At 48.0% G+C, this 23,030-nt stretch overlaps 1 protein-coding gene across 7 annotated transcripts in view; it reads right to left on the reverse strand.

Annotated features, from left to right (window-relative positions):
• The window catches only part of RFX1 (regulatory factor X1), a 529,043-nt gene that overhangs the window by 114,390 nt on the left and 391,623 nt on the right, over positions 1-23,030 (reverse strand). For all 7 annotated transcript variants that reach the window (XM_078685660.1, XM_078685656.1, XM_078685642.1 and 4 more), the window contains one exon: positions 7,404-7,555. In XM_078685660.1, coding sequence (XP_078541786.1) covers positions 7,404-7,555 — 152 coding nt within the window. The remainder of the gene's footprint in view (positions 1-7,403; positions 7,556-23,030) is intronic.

A 23,030-nucleotide genomic window follows, 5' to 3' on the forward strand; every position in this document is an offset into this window, starting at 1 on the left:
CACCGTGTGCTGGCTTCGGGGCACCCCTTGTGTGCCCTCCTGGAAGTTGCAGCCAGAGCTGCTGGAAGACCAAGTGTTCCACCGGGACCTGCAAGGCAAGATCTCGGGATACTTTGAAATAAACGAGGGCACGACTGCAGAGAGGGCTACGGAGTGGGATGCCTTCAAGGTAGTGGTTAGAGGCTATTGTATAACACAAAAAGTTGGTGTCCGCCGCGTGCTCCTAGATGATTTAGACAGAGCTGACCGGGACCTCCGCGACTTGGAGATCGCCCGACCTGGCCATCCAGAACTACAACAGCGGGTCCTGGCGGCAAAAGAGGCGGTGGCGGTAGAGGTTGAACGATTGAGAAGTTATGACCACAAGCTATACTTGACTAGATCGCTGAGGGAGGGCGACAAGTCGAGTGCACTACTGGCTTGGCTTGCTAATCCCACGCGACGTACGTCGCCCATTGTGGCGATGAAGTCTTGCGGGACTGAGGAAGTTTATACTCAACCTGATATACTTACCTGCTTCTGGGGTTATTACAGGAAGTTATATCGTAGTCGGCTATCGCCGGACACTTCCCCGACAGACTCCTTCTTGAAGGATCTGCCGATTCCCGCCCTGGATTCGGAACAGGCGAAAGAGCTAGATCGTGATGTGGAACTGGCTAAGATAAGATGCGCAATTAAATCCATGGCCCGTAATAAAACGGCCTACCTGTGGAATTTTATTCCACGTACATAGATATTCTAGCCCCCAAACTACTGCGGGTTTATAATGAGGCAAAGTCTATAGGTAAGCTACCGGGTTCCATGCGGGAGGCCCTGGTGATACCCCTCCTTAAACCGGACCGGGAGGGATCGGACCCAGCGTCTTACAGGCCGCTCTCAATGCTCACGGTCGATTATAAGATTTTGAGCAGCATACTGGCTGCCCGGCTGCTGGGACACATGGGATCCCTGATTCATTCTGACCAGGCGGGCTTTATCCCCAAGCGCAACACCACGATGAACATCCGTCGACTCTTTCGACTGTTGGGGGAAGATCATGCGGACGCTCCCGAACCTATGATCCTCTCAGTTGACCTAGAGAAGGCCTTCGACAGTCTAGAATGGATTTACCTCCGTAGGGTCCTTACACGATTCGGTCTGGGGGAGGGATTCCTGACATGGACCACAGTGTTGTATGCCTCAGCGGTGGCTAGAGTGAAATCGGGCCCGCTGATATCCCAACAATACCCGGTGGAACGGGGAACAAGACAGGGCTGTTCATTATCCCCTTTGCTATTTGCCCTTGCGGTAGAGCCGTTGGCTATCTCGAAACGTACGGGGGCACACTATCGGGGGTTGCATTCTCCGATGGGCCACCAATATATCTCCCTATATGCTGATGACCTGCTGCTCTTTCTCTCTGACGCTGGAACGGCCCTGACTGGGGCAGACTCAGTGCTCACGACCTTTGGAGAGATCTCGGGGCTCCGGGTGAATTGGGCTAAGACCTGCTTGTTTCCGGTCCGCGGAGGTAGTCCCCAGCCGGACATGCACAGGGAGATCAGATGGGAGCCGGCTTGTTTTAAATACCTGGGGGTGCATGTGTACCATCGTTCTGTGGACGTATTGGAGGGTAACATCTCCAGGGGCATCCGAGCGCTCAAGGGTAGCATGGCCTTCTGGTCCACCCTGCCTCTATCAGTAGCGAGGCGAATAGCGCTATTGAAGATGGTGGCGCTACCCCGACTGCTGTACTATTTTAGGACGCTGCCGGTCTGGATCCCCAGATCCATCTTTCGGGGCCTGGACTCCACAATAGTGGCGTTCCTGTGGGGCTCGGGCCGCCGCAGAGTGGCGCTTAAGACCTTGATGAGGCCGAGAGCTGAAGGAGGTTTGGCAGCGCCTGATTTCGAGGCGTACTATTTAGCTGCCCAGCTGCAATATTATACTCAGGAGGTGGCGCGTGAATTTCGCGGTCCGGAGGAAACGAGAGGCAGTGGTATACCCAGGCATGTCCTCTCCTATATAGCGCTGCAACAGAAGCTAGCATTGAAGGACCTCACTCAAGAGGAGCGCACCATACGGTTATGCTGGAACCGACTGCACCGCGGTCCGGGCAATCAGCGTCCTTATGCCCCAGAAATCCCCCTGGGGATGCTTACAGCGTTACCCCATGGCGGGGACTGGTCTCGACTGAGTGTTTGGGAGGAAACGGGGGTGCAGGTTGTAGGCGACCTTTACGATGATGGAGCATTGCTACCCTTTCAGGCGCTTCTGGACCGTTATGACGTCCCCCGAGGCGACTTTTTACTTCATGCAGCGATCACTAGGGCGCTCCAGGCACACTGGAGAACCGGACATGAGGAGCCACAGCTGTCGAGAGCGTGTCAATATGTCATGATGTCCGCAGGGACAATTAAAGCGGTGTCCTGTTTATATTCCAGGATGGTAGATGAGAGGTTGACCCCCTTGGCGGTCCTCAAGGCCCGCTGGGAGGTTGATATAGGGAAGGAGATCCCTGAATCCACGTGGTCCCAGTTACTGCAACGGTCCTGGAAGGGAACGAGGAGCGCCAGATTCCAATTGGTCCACTTCTATATATTACATAGGGCTTATCTAACCCCGGAGAAACTGCAGAAATATTTTGACCTGGAGACGGCAGCCTGTCCTAGGTGTAGGGGGGACGGAGCGGACCTTCTCCACATGCTGTGGTCCTGTCCGATGCTGACATCCTATTGGTTGCTGGTAGAAGAAACGCTGACCGCAGCGACGGGGAGATCGTTGCGGATGGATGTGGCTGTGGGGATTCTGCACTGGTTTCCACACACCTCTAAAAATAAACTCACCAGTAAATTTATCGATTTAGGTTTGCTTCTGGCCAAGAGGGAAATAACTAGACATTGGAAGGCGCGGGTTGGTCCGTCGGGCGCTAAATGGCGCAATGAGCTTCTCAAGTGGGCAGGGAGTGAGAGCACATTAAGATTTCAGCAGGCGAGGCGGCGGAGGGATGACAGGGCGCTAGAGGCGGCGCAGGCTTGGGAGACGATAGTGCAGGCCCTACGCGACCATGATACACATACTGACTCAGACAGTGTAGATGAGGAACAGCCTGGTCCCCACTGACAGTTTATTCCTGGATTGTACCCAAGTTAGAGAATTGCAGCTTAAGTTTCATGATACTTGACCGCGAGATATCCTACCGATGACGAGAGGGGTGGAGGAGGGGTTAGAGGAAGAGGAAAGACAATCGTCTCCACCAGCCGGTGGAATCATATAATGAGCTGAATGACACTTTACTCCTCTGGGGCGGGGAATTGACCGACGGTTGGGGGGGGGGGGGTACTGGTTTTGGGGTGTTTTCATAAAGCAGTTGCGATTTCCTTTTACCACCTATGTTACAAGACGAAAGTATGGAAATGTACATTACAAAAAATTGGCACACGCCGCCCGACCCCCGGGTTGTGGGCTGAATTGCCGTGTATAACGTTCTGAGAGATACTACCAATTCTGTTCTATTTCCATACAAGGTGCCAATGATGTGATTATATTTGATTCCTGCAATAAAAACATATTTAAAAAAAAAAAAAAAGAAAAAAAAAAATGGTGGGAGTCACACACTTAGACGACAAGCGCGTGAATCTATAAAAGATACGAATACTGGATAACTGCAGTTACAGGTAAGTAACTTATTTTCTTACTCCACAAGAAATCACCAGTTTGGAAAATGAACTGTTGCAAACTTCAGTGGAAGTATAGTAGCACAAAACTCTTGTTGGATGATATGCTGATGACAGGCCTATATGGTTTATCAGGAGGTCAGCACATCAACATACAAAAAGAAAACCTTTTGGCTTTCTCAAAAAGTCACCACAATAATTTATCTTCATTCATAACCCAATATATTTCTGATTAAGACACACATGGCAACACTAAAGAATAATAATTCTAAAAAAAATCTTAAATAAAGCATTTTTAATTAAATCAGCCCTAAATATGTGTTTGAGTCTTTCTTTTCAAGCCACATAATGCAGCCATGGAACAAACACAATGGGCCCCTACTCTCTAGTTCCAGAGCATACAGCTCCAGCTGGAGCTCGAAGTGGTAAAAAAACAATATCAAGTATGCATTCAATCAATGTAGTCAATGACCCAGGAGACTTCTTGTAAGTTTTAAAAAATGTTTCTGGGGGGGCTGCTGTGCTCGCTGCAGCCCCCACAACATTTAAATATATTTGTGGTGATCCTGGACCTCCTTGGTGTGCCCCACTGCAAATGGAATATGTAAAAATAAAGGCCTTGCAGGACCTTATGGAGCACTGCTTTCTAAAGCAGTGAATATTTCATGAGCAGCTGTGCAGCCTTTTTTGCTTTTTGGGGTCTCGCAGTACCACCCGGGACACCCACACTTCGACATAATGTTGGGGGCCACATTGGGATTCACCAGGACCCACCAGCTCCCCATCCAGCACCCTTCCATGTGGGTATGTAGGCTGAGCCAGCTACACATTTTTACATTTCTTTCTTAATGTTGGAGACTCTGATCCCACTCGCATCACCAACAATTCTTGTTTTTGGTGGGGGCCGCAGGGGGAGGCCCAGAGACCCTACTGCCAACACCCATCATGGGTGCCGGCAGGAGCTGGTCATTTTTTTGTAATAGTGGGTGCCTTAGTCTCACTCAGGGCTCCAACAAAACTGGCTAACATGGGGGGCTGCGGGGGGAGGCCCATGACCTCAGCGGTCCCACCAGCTACCCAGCCAGCAGCCATCCTGGGTGCTAAGAGCCAACTTTACTTCTATGCTCCATCTGGGTGAGAGGAATACTGTTTTACCTGCCTACCAGAGCGCGAGGATATGGGTTCCTAGGGCACGGTTTACCATCAGGATCCAGGAGATGGGGTCCTGTAGGCCATTAAGCGGTTCATGGAGGGGTCCCACACCCCCCCTGCATATTTTTTTTTAAAGAGAATACAGCGGCCCCTGGGGCCCTGGCTCACATTGGTTGTCCTTTAATTGAAAAAGGTGGTAGCCCGCCTCCCTTTTTTACATTTATTTTTACCATGGTATTATTGCAATACTGCTAAAAAATTGATTTTTGGCCCCACAAATTCTAAGGAGTCAGGGTATCCCTATTATATATCCCCTGTATGTTATTTTTCATTTTTTTTCTTCAGGACATGGGGACTGAGTCTGCGAGTCATAAAATGGCTGCCAAACATCTTTGTTGATGTGAGACAGCCAATCAAATTTTATCTTTTGATCTGCTGTTCCAATGGTTTGCAGCGTCTCTAGATAGCTTTACATTCTGAACCTTAATTCCTCAAACACTACTAGGGGATTTACACCAAATCACAAAAGGCATGCTTTCTGGGTAAGGATTGAGCGTTCTGCCAAATTTGGTGTCATTCCCTTTTGGCTGTAGCTGTGTCCAAAGTTCTTATAGGAAACTGCTTGGGAAAAACATGTTTTGGGCCCGCCACTTTTTCTGGGCCCCTGAAACTTTCCAGGAGGAAGCTGAGGAGGATGAACCTTTTTTGGGAAAGTTTTGTAAAGATTCATCAAATGGTGCCACGGTTATTTACAAATCGAAAAAACTATTTTCTCCGGAAACCTGGTCCTACCTAGAACTACAAAGTGGCAACTGTAAATATGCAGAATGCACATAATAATCAATGGCTTCAGACTGGCATACGTTGGAGGCATGACAAAACACAACTGTGGACATAGGTGAAAGATGCATCTTATATGGCATCCAGCATGTTATTTCCAATGAAGTCAGGAGATGCCAAAAACGCAGTCCCAAATCCAGTGACACTGCAGATGACGAGTGCTGTGGAGAACATTTCTGGATGCAGTCTGTTGTTTGGGAGAGGTTCAAGTAAGTTACTTGGGGGAGTTATTATCCTTTAGAAGCATATATGTTGAACTGGTAGCAGAAAGGTGGATCGCCTCCACCATAAGATGAGGAGGAAGGAGTCCCCTTGAAGTTCTTGTGCTTCCTGAGTTTGGAAGAAAATTGGCCCCTCCTTTATTTAAAAAGCTTTGGAGAAACGCCCCGTTAATGAGATTGGATGCAGTCTCTATCTTGAGATACGGAGGGAGATCTAAATTTAGATTTATACAAACCAATGAGAGCTTCATTTTAGACTCTTTTTAGACTTCCTTGGGTCACATCAAAGTACTTAAGTTGCATGATGCATCATCAGGCAACCTCCTGGGCCGCAAAGAAAATTAAGAATGTGGGTTCATTACTGATATTTGATATCTGCATGAAGCACAAGCCTGGATGCCGGACAAATTGTGTGATATGGACCTACAGCCCCTAAAAACAGGAATTTCTCAAGAACTCTGGAAAAAAATAAATCACTCTAAAAACTGTTGACACTCAGGGTCAGTTACAGGCACAGACATAAAGGAACATAGGCACCAGTGCACATCATAAGTGGAGTTCTGGCAGCCCTGATGATTAAGTTGATTAGCGACAACTGGCAACAGTGGGACGTTGTGGCAACTTAAAGTTGCCTGCATCCCAACTACCTTGATGGAAGGGTGAAGTAAGCAGTCAGTACAATACTCCATCAATTAGAAACTGTGTATTACCTAACAAGGCACAAGATTATTACTTAGAAGCAAGAATTTTATCAATTATTAATTTTGTCTTTATCAGACAAACATACAGAAGACATGCATCATAAAGACAAAGGAGCTTTAAACAAATCTCAAATATTACACAGATCCAGGATTATCACACCTCACCAGCCCACATTTCATAACAACGTCTCTCTTAAAAATTTGCACCTTGTTCTTCACACCTAGGAGTCCCACACCTCATACAGACCTCAAGTAAAACCAGGAGCCCTGCATATCTTACATAGACCATCATTTGCACTTTGCCCCTTCAAAATCCTGGTTTTCTGTGCAACCACTCCCTTTGCTCATACCAAAATCTGCCCTCTGCCACACTCAATCCCACTGACCTCTAATCACGTCCTGTCTTCTGCACCACTCCTCCCAATCCATTCACAACAAGATGCATTCTCTACACCACCTCCCTACCTTCACACAAGGTATGCATCTATACTACTCTTATCTCTAACATGTGCAAGTCTTAACCACCAAATCACCATTCCCCCTAATCTGTGCCTACTGCATAAGCTATCTCAATACCAATCTTCCCTTTGCATCCTCCACCATCCTCTTCTTCCTCTGTACTATCCCTTCCTCTGCTCTATGCTTCCTGTGCAAACTTTAAAATATATATCACACCGACCCCTATCTATGGCACAAGACCGGCTTCTGTATTAACCCTCCTGATGAACAAACTCTGACCTCACTTCCACAATCACACTATCTCCTGTAAATACTCTGTCTATTACCCTCCCCCAGGCCCCATTGTATAGTTGCCCTGACCCAGAATCACTTACTAGGGATGGGCCTCAGCACTTCCGGGATAAGGATCTCTACAAGGCCCTGGTAGAGCAGGTTGTCGCAGTCCTTTGTCCATTTCAGAACAGGTTCATACTTGGAGAGGATGATCAGGTAATCCCGGGGCAGTCGCTTCTCAGCCTCATCATGTCTAGACACAGGAGAAGGACAAAATGTGAAGAACAGTGCAGAGGAAATGCATATTAAAGAAAAACTGTCTTCATGGTGCTTCCTTCCTCACAACTGGTTGGGATAGGTCAACTGGTTGGGATAGGTCAGCCCCAGCTTCTAAATGTTTCTGTCACTTCAGATTTTGATGGAGGACTGTTGCATGATATCTGCTCATCGTGCTCACACTCCACTCTCCACACATTCAAGCGTTTTATATGCATTTTATCTCTCACATATGGTTGAAGCATGGTATGTGCTACATAGGCGAATATCTGGATGGGGGCAATGAAGGACGGAGAACAAGTACAATGTCTACCATAAATCACCTTGAAAGCAATTCTGTGAATTTTGTGTGTAACTGTGAATCTTGCTCTTTACCATTTGGATGGGGACATAAGTATGTATAAATATACAAATATGGTAAGAGAGCGAGAGGCAGCAAAAGTCAAACCCCGAAAGCACAGAATCTGCATGTGAATCCATGAAAGCTTCCAATACTGGAGAACTACAGTTACTGGTAAGTAACTTGTTTTCTTAATCCAGTATTGTAGCTTTCATAGATTCACATGCCTGAATCAGAATAGCGAGCAGTAATATAACAAAGCACATTTGTTCTCTGTATTCCATTATCATGTAAGGCAGTATGAATAACATTATACACAGCGAGTAATAAAAATGGGCCTTTGTAATCAAGAAAAAAGGAAGGGGAGGAGGAGCTTCGCGCGCAACCGTGATGGCCGCGTGAGCACAGGGTTCCCGGACCTTCGCCACCTCCTGCACTTATCCTGAGTACTATCCTGGTTATGACGACGGGTCATTGAAGATGCAACCCAGCTGATATAATAGCTGTTTTCAGAAATCGATTTGGACTCCGGGAACCGATCTAACGATACTCTGAACTTTTGTGGCCTGCTCCACGGAACTGCCCCGGGCTCGAGTCAATGGCCGGCCCGGGCAGTAATTGAACAACATCGGCCTGCCTGATCCTGCTCGCTACCCAGGTCTTAGCTTTCGGTTTCGCTTTTGGCCTTGGACCCTCTCCCGCCTTGGTCTCGCTCCTGCTACCCATGGCGTAATGAACTCCGCAACTTCGCTCCAGTATCGTGATCGAATGTCACTGGTCGTCGTATGGCAAGTTGTAACCTGTTCTTCTAGCGGACCCCTTTGGGTGAACTGAACGGAGCCATTTTCACCAGGTCTCGAGGACCCCAGCTTCCAAGATGGCCGGCAAACCGGAGATCGAGAAGCGAAAGACCAAGTCCACCGTAGGGGTACCGTACAATCGAATGTTATGGACCGATACACTCATCCTAAGGGATCCCCGGTGGTGCGAGTAAGTCCCTGGGAGATGCGGGAGATGACTCGACGGCGGGAGATGATTTGACCTTACGTGATGTCATGGGCGCCATTGCCAGCATGAAGACCTCTATTGGCCAACAATATGAGACTCTGGCCCAAAAACTTGACACTGTGGCAATCTATGTCAACCTGATCAGGGCGGATTTAGCTAAGACCAATGAAAAAGTTAAAACTCTGGATTTGAAGACCTCCAGCCTCACGACTGATGTCTCCGATCTACAAACGGAGGTCTGCAATGTACGGTCCTCCAACGATTTTTTTTCTCGCCGACTGGAGGATTTTGAAAGTCGAGCAAGACGAAACAACGTTCATATAGTTGGGGTCCCTGAAAAACCAGAAAGCCCAACTATGGATCTCCTCGTTGAGGACCTCATCGTAAACCATCTTGCACCTGAAGGCTTGAGCAACTTCTTTGCTGTGGAACGTGCTCACAGGGTGCCGGGAGGAAAGCCTAAGCTGGGTGCTACCCCGCGACCCATAATCGCCAGGATCTTCAACTTTCGAGATAGAGACGCTATCCTGCAGGCGTCGCGGTTGGGTGGCCCCGCGAAATTCGAAAATACCACGGTGAGCTTCTACCCTGACTTCACCCAGCTCGTGCAGAAGCAAAGGATGGGGTTCCAGGGGTTGAAGAGACGATTGAGGGACAGGGACATGAAATACGCAATGCTCTTTCCAGCTCAGCTGCGTGTGGAATATGGAGATCGGACGTTTTTCTTTGATCACCCTGAGGCCGCTAGTGACTGGCTCGACACGCTGCCCAGGCAGCAGGAACACTCTGAACATTCTGGAGGAGCTGAAGGTGGCCTGATGGAGCAGGAATGAGAAATGGACCTGGTTTTCTGGATTACACACAGACCTTCCAGCTGTGGTTTGATGACTCTTAAACTGGCTTGATAGTGGTGATTACCCAGGGGTGGCGTGGGGGGGGTCGGGGTCTCTTCCTCCTCCGGGGTTTCTTTTCGTAGATTAGTTATATGTTAGGGCGACAGGCACACTGCAAGTTGGGGTGGCTTTTGAGTCTAACGCAGGGGTGCAGGGTGGTTGGTCGGGTTTTGGGTATTTATTGGGGGGTGAGGGGGGGGAAGTTGTTGGTGTTTCGTTCAGTTCATTTCAAGGCAATGTATTGATTGACTTCTGGATTTGGATGTCGCGTTCGTTGTGGGGTGGATGCAGCAATTATTCCTGGGATGGGGGTAGGGGATTGAAATTACTGTGTTGGAATGTTAATGGGTTGGGGGATAGGATAAAACGGGGTGTGGTGTGACAACTATTGAGACGCCTCTCCCCCGATGTGGTGCTACTGCAGGAGACACACCTGATAGGAAACACATGCCATGCTATGAATCGGTGGGGCTACCGTCTTCTGGCACATTCTGGATTCACTACTGGCTCTTGGGGGGTGGGCATCCTGGTCAGGGGTTCCCTCCCTCTGGAAGTAGATGATATCATCCTTGATGATAAGGTGCGATATGCCGTCATTACTGGAAGATGGGAGGGGAAGACTATCAATCTGCTTTCTGTCTATGTCCCACCTGGCCTTCAGACTATGACCTTTGCCGACTTGGGGAGAGTGATTTTGGTGCTTCCGGAGGGCATCCTGGTGGTGGGTGGTGATTTCAACTCGGTTGTCTCCGGAAGTGATGACCGCTACCCCCCCAGGGAACTCGTAAGATCACAGTCCTGGCTGGGTGGCTTCTTGGATACGTTGGGATTAATAGATTGCTGGAGGCTTCTTCACCCGGGGCAGTTACAATACACGTTTCACTCTGGTGCACACGGTAGTCTCTCGAGACTCGATTACATTCTGATGCCCAAAACACATGCCTCTTCTGTCGGGGAGATTAGACATTTGGCCAGGGGTATTTCGGACCACTCCCCACTATGGCTTGTGATGGAAGCGAGGCAGGGAACTGAGGGCAGGGTAGCCCCGATTAACCCTTGGTATCTCCGCGATCCTAGGACCCGTGCGGAATTGGTCAACTCACTGGATCAATACTTCACGGAAAATGTGGGGTCTGTGTCATCTATCTCGCTGTGGGAAGCCTTCAAGGCTGTTATCCGTGGCCAGGCGTTATCATTAATCAATGGCGCTAAGAAACGTAAATACGAGGCTGTGGTCCGACTTGAGACCGAAATAACTGACTTGGAAGGGGAATTGGAACTTGGTGTCACTCAGGACAAGCTCCACCTGCTCAGTCTCAAGCAACTCGACTATAGGGCACTGGTAACGGACGCCGCCAAAGTGATGAGTAGAGAGCAGCAAGGATGTTTGTATGATGTGGGAGATAAGGCGGGAAAGTTGATTGCCTGGCTAGACAAGAAGGAGAGGGCGAGTCGTGTGGTCACTTTGATTGAGAGAGTGGATGGAGTGAGAGTGACTGACCCTAATGATATTGTGGAGTGTTTTGCGGAATACTTCCAAACTGTATATTCCCCTGTATCCGACAGGCCAGAGCAGGACTCGCATCTGCTGTTACGAGACATTACACTGCCCCGCTTGTCGGATTTAGACAGGGAATCGATGGACGCAACGCTTTCCGTCGAGGAGGTTGCGACTGCTATCCGCTCCGTGCGATCTGGAAAGGCCATGGGCCCTAACAGACTCCCCATTGAGCTCTACAAGCTGCACCCTGATAGAATAGCACCGTATCTTCGGTCTATGTTTTTGGAGTCGTTAGATGTGGGCTCCCTCCCTTCTGATCAACGACTTGCATCTATTGTCGTAATTCATAAGGAGGGGAAACCACGAGATCGTTGTGTATCGTACAGACCTATTTCGCTCTTAAACGCTGAGCCCAAGATCCTCGCGAAAGTGCTCGCAAACCGCTTGATAACTGTAATTGGCGACCTGATCCATCCAGATCAATCCGGTTTCATTCCACACAGTAACACGGCATTGAATCTGCGGCGCTTACATGGCGCCCTTGCGAGGGCTACGTCGCTACGTGAGCCGGCCATATTGGCCTCCTTGGATGCCACAATGGCGTTCGATACGCTAGAATGGCCGTACCTCTGGGCAGCCCTTGCGAAGTTTGGTTTTGGCCCTTTTTTTATCGGCTGAGTGAGATTGCTGTACGAGGAACCATTGGCCCAGGTGGTCGTGAATGGTCGAGTTTCTGGGCCGTTTACCCTCGGAAGGGGTACGCGCCAGGGGTGTCCGTTGTCTCTGCTTCTTTTTGCCCTCGCCTTGGAACCCTTGGCAGCCTGGCTGAGGTGGGAGTCATCGATGAAAGGTATTCGGTGGACCCCGGATTTTGACGACCGAGTGGCACTTTACGCGGATGATATCCTGTTGTACCTCACGTCACCTCGGAAGTCGCTGATAGTGTTATTTGATGTTTTAAATTCTTTCGGGAAGAATTCCGGCCTTGTAATTAACTGGTCTAAGTCTTGTGTATATGTCCTTTCGGGTGAATCTCCTCCCTTGCCGCGTGGTTGTCCCATACAGGTGGTGCAGGCGGGATTTAAATACTTGGGGGTATTTATTGCCCTAGATCCTGTGGTCCGCTATGAACGTAACTTGCTCCCCCCGCTTCAACGCCTAAGGACTGATGTTGTGGCATGGCGCTAACTTCCGTTGTCCCCCCTCGGACGAGCAACATTATTTAAGATGATGTCACTGCCCCGGTTCTTATATGCGTTACAAAATACATTTGACGTTATCCCAGCGAGCTACTTTCGAGAGGTGGAAAGTCTACAGAGACAACTAATATAGTGCGGGCGATCCCGCATTGCCCTTGCCAAGCGGACACTCCCCTGGTACGATGGTGGAATCACACTCCCAGATATTAGGCGCTATTATTGGGCCTCCCAGCTGGGGGCGATTAATCATGGTACGTATGGTCCTGCGTCGAACCCCGCGTTCGAAATGGACAAGTGGCTGTTGCCTGGCGGGGATTACAACAGGGCGCTCTATACAAAATCTGCCGGGAAGATGCTCACGGGTCCAACTAAGATAGCGGTGTAAGCATGGTATCGTGCAAATGCTGCAATGGGATGGAAGGATAGATTGACTCGAGCGACTCCACTTTACGCATCCGAGAGGCTTGGCTCCCTGTGGAAGACGAAAGGCTTTGATAGGTGGGACGTGATTGGTATATGCAGAGTGAATGATGTCTGGGTCAAGGACAGGGTCAAGACTTTTGAGGAGTTGAAAGTGGAATACGAGTTGAGTGATAGGGGTTTTTTCCGTTATGCGCAGATTCGCCACGCCCTGACCTCGGTTTTTCCGTCGGGTACCACTATCCCGGAGGCATCCCCACTTGAAGATCGGGTACTGGATGGGTACGTTCCCGACAGTACAATTTCGCTGATCTACAAAAAGTTGATAAATAATCGGGTTGACCTCTTAGACCGTCTCAGAGAGGCCTGGACCGGCGATGGTCTGGAGTTGGACGATTAAGACTAGCAGTCGGCGGTATCTTCGCCGAAGGAGGTTGCAATTCCGGCTCGTCTCCGGTTTGTGCAGCTTAAAATCCTCCACCGGATCTATATGACTGGTCCTCGCCTTATTAGTATGGGATATTCCTCGGACGGGATGTGTAGGCGTGGATGCGGCCTACTGGGCACTTTTCTCTATATACTCTGGGAGTGCCCGGCGGTTGTGTGTTATTGGAACCGAGTGCATGCGGTTATGGAAGAGGTCACGGGTGTTGCGTTGTGGCCTGAAGCTAGGAGATGCTTGTTGAATGTTTGGGAGCCGACTGACTATGATGTGGCTCAGACTCAGTGGGTGACCCTCGGGAATATGATTGCCAAGAGAGATATTGCGCAATTGTGGGGATCTCAGAGGCCGCCCACTGTTCTGGCATGGAAGGAAAACATGGACTGGTGTATGTTTAGAGAGAAGACAACATACGTGGCACGTGGCAGGCCCCGAAAATGGGGGAAAGTCTGGGGCCAGTGGAACTCCAATCGAGGTGAAATATGTACACCTCCCTTCACACACGTCGTGACCACTCCACCTTCCCCCTGACCCGACATTCCTACTACTGTTTCAGCTAAAATGCCTCCTGACTTGCAATTCCCCTTGCTTTCCCCCATCCCGTATTGTTGATTGTATCAAAGTTGTATGCTTTCCTCCTCATAGGACGCTTCACCATTTGTAATGATTGTATTGCCTTGTTTCTTTACTGTTTATGTTTTAAAATTTTAATACAAAGAAATATTAAAAGAAAAAGAAAAAAGGAAGGAGGGATGTTAAGAGGGTTCACCGTTTTTGGATGATATTTCTCAGCACTGCTTCTCCCACTGCCACATCTGTTTCTGCAGCCGCTTCTAAGCAGTAGTGCCTAGTGAAGGTGTGCGTGGATGTCCAGGTTGCTGCCCTGCAGATGTCCTGGATCGGCACTCCTGCAAATAATGCAGTGGATGTGGACACTACTCTCGTTGAATGAGCACGAACTCGTGCGTTCAGAGGTTTTCCAGCAGCTTGGTGACAGTAGACATTCGCACTGGAAATCCACCTAGCAATCCCACGTTTTGATAAAGGAAAACCTTTTCTGGGTGCGCTGTAAGCGACGAAAAGCTGTGCAGACTTGCGAAAGCTCTTAGTCTCTTGCAAATAGAATTTGAGACATCATTGTACATCCAGCGAATGCTAAACTCTTTTCGCCATTGTTACTGGTTGAGGAAAGAAGCGTTTTAAAACTAATGGTTCATTTAAATGAAAGTCAGTTGGTACTTTAGGAATAAACTTTGGGTTAGTCCTAAGAATCACCCTGTCTTCTTTAAATTGCAAAAAAGGGTTTTGAATCATGAGAGCCTGTAGTTCTCCTACCCGTCTCGCTGACGTTAGAGCGATGAGAAGCGCCACCTTCCATGATAGGAATTTAGTATCTGCTCTGAGTATAGGTTCGGAAGGCTGCTTCATCAATTGTGACAGTACTATGCTTAGACGTCAAAGTCGTGGTGGAGGCTTTATTGGAGGAAAAACTCTGAACAATCCCTTCTTAAATTGTTTGATGATCCTAGTCGACCATAAGGATGGGCCCGAGGCAGACCTTCTGTAGCGGGATATTGCGGATAAATGCACCTTTATAGAAGCGTGAGCCAATCCCGATTTGGCTAAAAGTAAGATGTATGGGATAACTTCATGAGGTGCTGCAGTTAGAGGATGAATTTTACTTCTCTGACACCAGAGACAAAACCTCTTCCACTTCATTCTGTAGGTTTTGTTGGTACTATCCGCTCTAGCTTTTGACAGGATGTTTTTACATTCTTCTGAGATATTTAGATGCTGCTACTCACAGTGATCAGGAGAAAGGCCGCTAAGCGCAAGGATTTCGGGTCCGGATGGAGCACTTGTCCCAGGGACATTGTCAGAAGTGATGGAATTGGTTGGAGACTAACTGGGCGGACCTCCAACAGCAGCAGGAGTTCTGTGAACCAGTGTTGTCTGGGCCACCATGGGGCTATCAGGATCAGCCTGCACAGTTCTTTCTTGATCTTCACAAGCACTCGCGGTAGGAGAGGAATTTGAGGAAAAATGTAGGCAAATACACCGGACCATGCCATCGAAAACGCACTCCCCCAAGACCCCCTCTGGGGAAGCCAGCTTGCGAAGAACCGGCATTTCTTGTTCTCCCTTGTGGCCAAGAGGTCTACTGTTGGTCCTCCCCATTTTCGAAAAATGCTGTTTAGGATCCCCTGGTCCAGTTCCCACTCGTGGCAGGACAACCTGAGCCTGGTGAGAGTATCCGCCTTGATGTTTTGATCCCCCGGGAGATGTTCCGCTGTCAAGGATATCCCTTGCTGTAGCGCCCATTCCCATATTCTCTGGGCTTCTTGAGTAAGGGATAGAGATCCTGTTCCTCCTTTCTTGTTCAAGTAGTGCATCGCAGTCGTGTTGTCCGTTCTTATCAACACCGACAAGCCTCTTATCCTTGGCAGGAAAGCTTGTAATGCGAAGCGGATTGCCCTGAGCTCCAGCAAGTTTATGTGTAATTGCTGCTCGTGCAACTTCCAACGACCGCTGACTTGAAGATCTTGAAGAAATGCTCCTCATCCTTTTAGGGACGCATCTGTAGTCACTACCAATGGAGCTGGTATTGTGAGAAATGAAAGACTTTGAGAGACATTTTGTTCTTGTGTCCACCATGTCGCTGCTTGAACCATGACTGGTGTTACTTGGACTACGTCTTCGAAGGATCCCTCCACTTGACGCCATTGTAGATCGAGCTGTTCTTGCAACGGGCGCATTCTTAACCTGTAGTGAGGCACGAGGGGAATGCAAGATGACATTATGCCCAGTAATGACTTGTACCTGCGTACTGAAAGACACTATCTTTTTATAAAGTCTTGGAAGAGAGACACGATCTTCAGCTGTCTTTCTTTGGAGGGAAACGCCTTGTTTCTCTCCATATCCAGTATTGCTCCCAAAAAAGTGATCAGTTTCGTTGGTCGAAGGGATGATTTTTCCTCGTGTAGAGTCAAACCTAGTTTGGCAAACAAGTCTATGCAAGCCTTTGTTGACGCTCGGGCTAGTGCTTTTGATGGTGCTTTGACTAACCAGTTGTCGAGGTAAGGAAATATTTGATGTTTTTGTTTCCTTAAAACAGCCGCCACTGCAGCCAGGCATTTTGTGAACACTCTTGGCACTGACTTTAGGCCGAATGGCAGTACCTTGAATTGGTAATGTTTTCCGGCTACCATCAACCGAAGGTACTGCCTGTGTGAAGGATGGATAGGGACGTGAAAGTATGCATCCTGTAGATCTAAAGTGGTCATATGATCTCCTGGGTTCAATAGTAGACGGATGTCCTGAAGAGAAACCATTCTGAAAGACTGCTTTTTGAGATAGGTGTTTAGGGATCTGAGATCCAGAATAGGACGCCATTGGAGGATGTTTTCCTTGACCAGAAAAAAATCGGGAGTAAAACCCCTTTCCTTTTTGGGAGTTCGGCACCGGTTCTATTGCTCCCTTTCGGAGCATTGTCCGAATCTCCTTCCGGATTTGATGCAAATGATTGACTTTCTGATGCATCGGTGGTGTACAAGGAGGCATCTGTAGAAATTCTAGAGTGTGGCCGAATTGAATAATGTTGAGGACCCACTGGTCCGTAGTTATTTCTTGACAATTTTGAAAATAATGAGCAATCTTTCCACCCAGGGGAGCATGTGATCTCAGTAGAGTCGGTGTAGCCGGAACTCTAAGGTTGTCATTGTCGTCGGGTGTTGTCTTTCCCCTGACGACCTCCTTTTCCTCTCGGAGTCGATTTTGTATAACCTCCTGATTGTCGCTGTCCACCCTTGTCTGCGCAGAACCGCTGCTCCTCCCAGAGACCTAAACGCTGTAGTCGCTATATCCATAGCGCAATCAATTACTTCTGCTCAAGTCCTCTCACCCTCAAGAAGAATTTTCCTGGCCTCTTGTATCTCTGGTTCTGGTACACGGTCAATATATGGCAAAAGGTCGCAGCACATTTGTCTGTCATATCTCCCCAGAATGGCCAGGGAATTTGCAGATTTTACTAGTAGAGGCGACATTGAGGAAAATCTCTTTCCTGCGTTGTCCAGCCTCCTACCTTCCTTGTCTGGGGGTGCCGTAATTGGAGCTGACGGATTTCTCGATTTCTGTTGTGCCGCCTGTGTAATAACTGAGTCCGGTTTGGGATGACCCAAAAGACACGCTGGAGCACCTACATGCGCTTTATATTTTTTGTCCAGTCTGGCGAGCACTGGAGTCACTGTAGCTGGCGTTTCCATAACCTTTAGGCCTTCCTCCCAAATATGACTTACAATAGGTAAGGACTGAACAGATCTTCGATAGGGTTCCTTAAAGTCATATAAGAAACATTCATCTTTATTCCTCCACTTTGGTAAGTGCGAATCTTTTAGTGGCCCTTTCCATCAGGTTATGAAACCCACCAATGTCCTCTGGTGGAGAATCCACAGGTTTCAGTATAGGAGATGAAGGTGACGGAAGGAGATAATCGTCCCACTCTCTTCTAGGGTGGGTAATCTCTCCTTCTTCATGGCCATCATCGGTGGTATCTGGATCCTGCTGAGACCTTGGTGGTGGAGATTTAGGAAGAGGCTCCGGCAAGATCTCTCGCCTCCGCACTGGCGTACCCGGTACAGAGCGTGGTCTAGGCGTAACCTCGTGAATTTCCTTAGAGGCCTGAGGCACTGGATATCTTCTCCTATAATCTTCTAACATGACTTGTAGATCCTTTAATAAAGAAGACGGTACACTTGTCATCTCCTCGTGATGCTCCTGGTGGTATTGTTGCTGTTGTTGGGGATGAACTTGAAATCCTTCATACTCATCCTCCGAGTCGTCTTCCTGGTATTTCACCCTTAACTGCGATGGGCTACTAGCATATCCAAACGGACCACCTTCATCTTCGTCCTCTGAGTCCTCTTCCTCTAGAAGGTGAGAAGGAACTAATGGAGACACTTTACTTGGAGATGTAATTTTTGGTGTGATTGTTCTTTTCTAAGCCCAAAACTGTTTTTCTGGGGATTTTTCCCCGGTCGGCGATATTGTCATCGCCGCCGTCGTCGACGATATCAATCTTTATGAGGGTCATCTGTAAGTCTTTTTTTAGAGCAGGTGGCACAAGCTCTAAATAATCATTTTTTCTCCTTGTCAGCCATGGTAGAAGAAAAAGGAACTTCAAATAAGTAATTCTGGAAAAAGAGAGTACCTCAAATCCCAGTCAAAGTGAGTAGAATTGAAGAGTTTGAGCAGAGCTCAAAGGAGACTCCCTAGCACAACGTGCGGTAGAAAATCTGAGGAGCAAGAGGTTCTCTCAGGATGGTTCTAGAGGGTGAGGAGCGCTGATTGGTTCATGGAAAAGTTTAGTCCTTTTTCCATAACAAGTGTTATGGGTTGCAAAAGGGAAATGGGCCTAGGCCTCTTTCAGTTTGCTATACTGCTAAGCATTGCTTTTTTATATACCGGAGACTCCCGTCTCGATGACGGGGAATGATTCAGGCATGTGAATCTATGAAAGCTCCAATACTGGAGTAAATTCTGTTTTTTAATTAATTTTTTTAATGTAGGAAATTGGAGAGCGACAGTAGTCTTAACAGACTGGAATGTGACACTGTTAATGAGGTTTGTTGTGGAGGAAATACAGTAAGGGTTACTGCTTTGCGAGTCTTTTTACCAGCATTTTAGCTAAATGTGGAGGTTGGTTGGTTGTTTATCTATTTAGAGAAAATATTCATGATAGAGAACTACAATTAAAGGAAGAAATCTTTCTTTTTTGATCACAGGATTCTCTCTGATAGCCATATAGAGTACAATAGACTAGCCAGAAGGGTTATGCCCCTGTAGTCCTGGTTCAGTGTTCTAGGAATGTTAATTGAAGTCATGAATGCTTGAATAATTCCACACTACACGTGTAGTCCTCACAATACTTGTCTGTATAGTTATTCTTCCATGGAAATAACATCACAGAATGTCTCAATACACAAGATCACACATTGCCAAATAAGATAGAAGTCTGTTGATGGTATAATGTTTTCCTGAATTATCAAAGTAAATCACCTAATTGCATACACAGAACTACATTTTAGAATCTAACAAACAGAAAACCTTCCAAATCCTCTCTACATGAAGGTAAAAAAGAAAATAAGTTACTTACCGGTAGTTGCAGTTCTACAGTATTGGTATTTTTCATAGATTCACATGCTTGAATCATTTCCCGTTGTTGAAGTGGGAGTCCCATGGTACCATAATAAAGCAGTATATATCACTATCATGGGCAATAATGGCAAGGAAATAGTCAGTTTAATAGCCTATTCATGTCCTTTTTAAAAAAGGACCAAACTTGAACTATGACCAATCTGGCGACAACACCCTCTACAACATTCCTATCAGAGGCTGAGTCCCGAAGACTTTCAAGCACAAGTAGGAATAAATAATCCAGAGCTATAAGGGGAGCCTCTACAGTGAGGAGGGTGAGTCGCATATGAATTTATTAAAGATACAAACACTGGAGAACTGCAGTTACAGGTAAGTATCTTATTTTCTTCTCCAATATTGGATCTTTCATTGAGTCACATGCTTGAATCAGAATAGCAAGCAGTTACTGTATTTGTATACCTCATAGCATTAGCGTAACTAGTGGATGGTGGCTAGAAATGAATATGCTACTTACCAGTATGCATCTGTTCTTGGCATGTAGGGCTGCTGACATTCATATCTATAGCATAGATCGCCGCCTAGTGTTGGGTCCGGATGATTGCACATTGTTGTCCTGGAAGAGTCTTCGAAGTATCACGAGATAGGTGGCTCCTCCCCTGGACTACAGTGCGCATGGGCATCGACTCCATCCCCAGATTGTTTTTAGCCATTGTGGCGAAGATGGAGTGTAACAGTGTGAGCGATAGCCATGCTAAGAGTAAGTGTAAAATTCTGCAGCTGCTACAGGCGCCGGGGAGGAGGGCGGGCGATATGAATGTCAGCAGCCCTACATGCCAAGAACAGATGCATACTGGTAAGTAGCATATTCAGTTCGAGGCATGTGGGCTGCTGAATTCATATCTATAGCATAGAATATATAGCAGTCCTTCCATTATCGGCGGCCGCCTGTGCCAGCTGCAGACGTTTGAAAAAGTGTTTTTAGAACAGCCTGCCCTACAGCTGCTTGCTGCTTGGAGTGCACATCTACACAGTAGTGTTTAGTAAATGTGTGTGGGGTAGACCATGTGGCTGCTCTACAAATGTCCTCTAAAGGGATATTACCAAGGAAAGCCATGGAGGCCCCCAACTTGCGGGTGGAGTGGGCTCTCGGGGGGATCGTTAAAGTGCGCTTAGCCTTTTGATAGCAAATTTGAATACACTGAACGATCCACCTGGCTATACCTGCCTTGGAAATGGGGTTGCCTTTGTCTTGGGCAGAAAAGGCAACAAAGAGTTGTTTCGTCTTCCTAAAATCTTTGGTCCTATCAATGTAGTACATCAAAGCTCGTTTAACGTCAAGAGTGTGGCGCATTCTTTCAGCCACTGCCTCTGGATTTTGAAAGAACACAGGCAGTTCAATAGTCTGATTGACATGGAACTGTGAAACCACCTTAGGAAGAAATTTAGGGTTAGTGCGCAGCACCACCCTGTTGGAGTGAACCTGTATGAATGGCTCTTGTACGGTGAGCGCCTGGAACTCACTAACACGTCGCAGTGACGTAATGGCTATGAGGAAAGCCCCTTTCCATGTTAAGAACTGAATCTCGCATGAATGTAGAGGCTCAAAGGGTGGACCCATCAGTCTGGTGAGGACCACATTAAGGTTCCATACAGGAGCGGGCGGGGTCCTGGGAGGAATGACTCGTTTCAGTCCTTCTAGAAAGGCTTTAATGGCAGGCACTCTGAAAACTGAGAGATGCTGCCTGTTTTGGAGATAAGCCGCTATGGAGGATAAGTGTATCCGAATGGAAGCATATGCTAGATTACATTTGTAAAGATGTAACAAATAACAAATGATGTTGTGAGTAGATGCGTCTAGCGGGTTGATGTTGTGGTCTGCAGAGTAAATGACAAACCGCTTCCATTTTGCTGCATAGCATGCTCTGGTGGTGGGCTTCCTTGCCTCCCGTATGATATCTATGCAGGCGGGAGGCAAGTTAAGGTAGCCAAATTCTAAGACCTCAGGAGCCAGATCGCCAGGTTGAGCTGTTGCGGATCTGGGTGCTGAATGTCGCCATGGCTCTGCGTCAAAAGTCTGGGTGTGAGGTGCAGCCTTTGATGCGGTACCACGGAGAGTTCTAGAAACGTGGTGTACCAAGGTTGGCGTGCCCACGTTGGAGCAACCAGGATGAGTGTCATTGAGTGTTGCTTTAGCTTTCGCGCCACCAGCGGTATTAGAGGTGCTGGGGGAAAAGCGTACGCAAATTTGCCGGACCAGTTCATCCATATCGCATTGCCCTGCGACTGTGGGTGCGGCAATCTGGCCGCAAAGCTTTGGCATTTTGCGTTTTCCCTCGTGGCGAACAGGTCTATCTCTGGATGACCCCACTGCTGGAAGTACGGGTGGAGTACTGATGGATGTATCTCCCACTCGTGCATTTGGTGGCTGTACCTGCTGAGCAGATCCGCCATCTGATTGTCCTTGCCCGGGAGGTGTTCCGCCATGAGGGAGATGTTTCTCTGAATGGCCCACTTCCACATGCTCTGAGCCAGATGAGACAACTGTGGAGAGTGTGTACCTCCCTGCTTTTGAATATAGTACATGGCTGTCATGTTGTCCGTCCGGATCAACACAACTTTGTTGCACAGATGTACCTTGAATGCTTTCATTGCCATGAAGATTGCCATCAGCTCTAGGAGGTTGATGTGCATCTTCTTTTGCTGCGTTGTCCATAGTCCCTGCACTGTGTAGTGGAGTACATGAGCTCCCCAACCCTGGAGAGAAGCGTCCGTTGTTAGGATGATCTGTGGAAGAGGGTCCTGGAACGGTCGGCCCTTGCAAAGGTTGTGTGGATTCCACCAATGCAGAGAGTTGTATGCCCGACCGGTCACCAACACTAGGTCGTTAAACTGTCCTTGAGCCTGATTCCACTGATGTGCTAAGCACTCTTGAAGCGGACGCATATGTAGTCTCGCGTGCGGGACTATGAAGATGCAGGAGGCCATCGTGCCTATCAACTGCATGAACACTCGTGCTGGAAGCGAGTGTTGCGGCCTGAATTTCTGTATAAGCGACTGAATGCTGTTGATCCTCACAGAATTTGGCTGAGCTGTGGCTGCCAGAGTATCTATTGTCGCACCCAGATACTGCCGCACATGGGCTGGCTGAAGGTGCGACTTTGGATAATTCAGTGAGAATCCCAGATCGTGAAGAAGGTGAATGGTGTGGGACATGTCGGCAGCGCACTGCCTGGCCGACTTTGCTTGGACAAGCCAGTCGTCCAGATAAGGGTAGACGTGAACGTTTTGTCTCCGGAGGTGCGCAGCCACCGTCGCCAGGCATTTTGTGAACACCCTGGGCGCTGTGGTCACTCCGAAAGGGAGGACCTTGAATTGGTAATGCTGATTCTGAATGGTGAATCTGAGGTATTTTCTGTGTTATGGATGTAGTGGAATGTGAAAATATGCGTCCTTGAGATCCAACGTTGCGAGGAAATCCCCTTGATTGAGCAACGGA

This window comes from Lissotriton helveticus, chromosome 1_1 (assembly GCF_964261635.1).
Source record: "Lissotriton helveticus chromosome 1_1, aLisHel1.1, whole genome shotgun sequence".
In the NCBI taxonomy this organism is placed as follows: domain Eukaryota; kingdom Metazoa; phylum Chordata; class Amphibia; order Caudata; family Salamandridae; genus Lissotriton; species Lissotriton helveticus.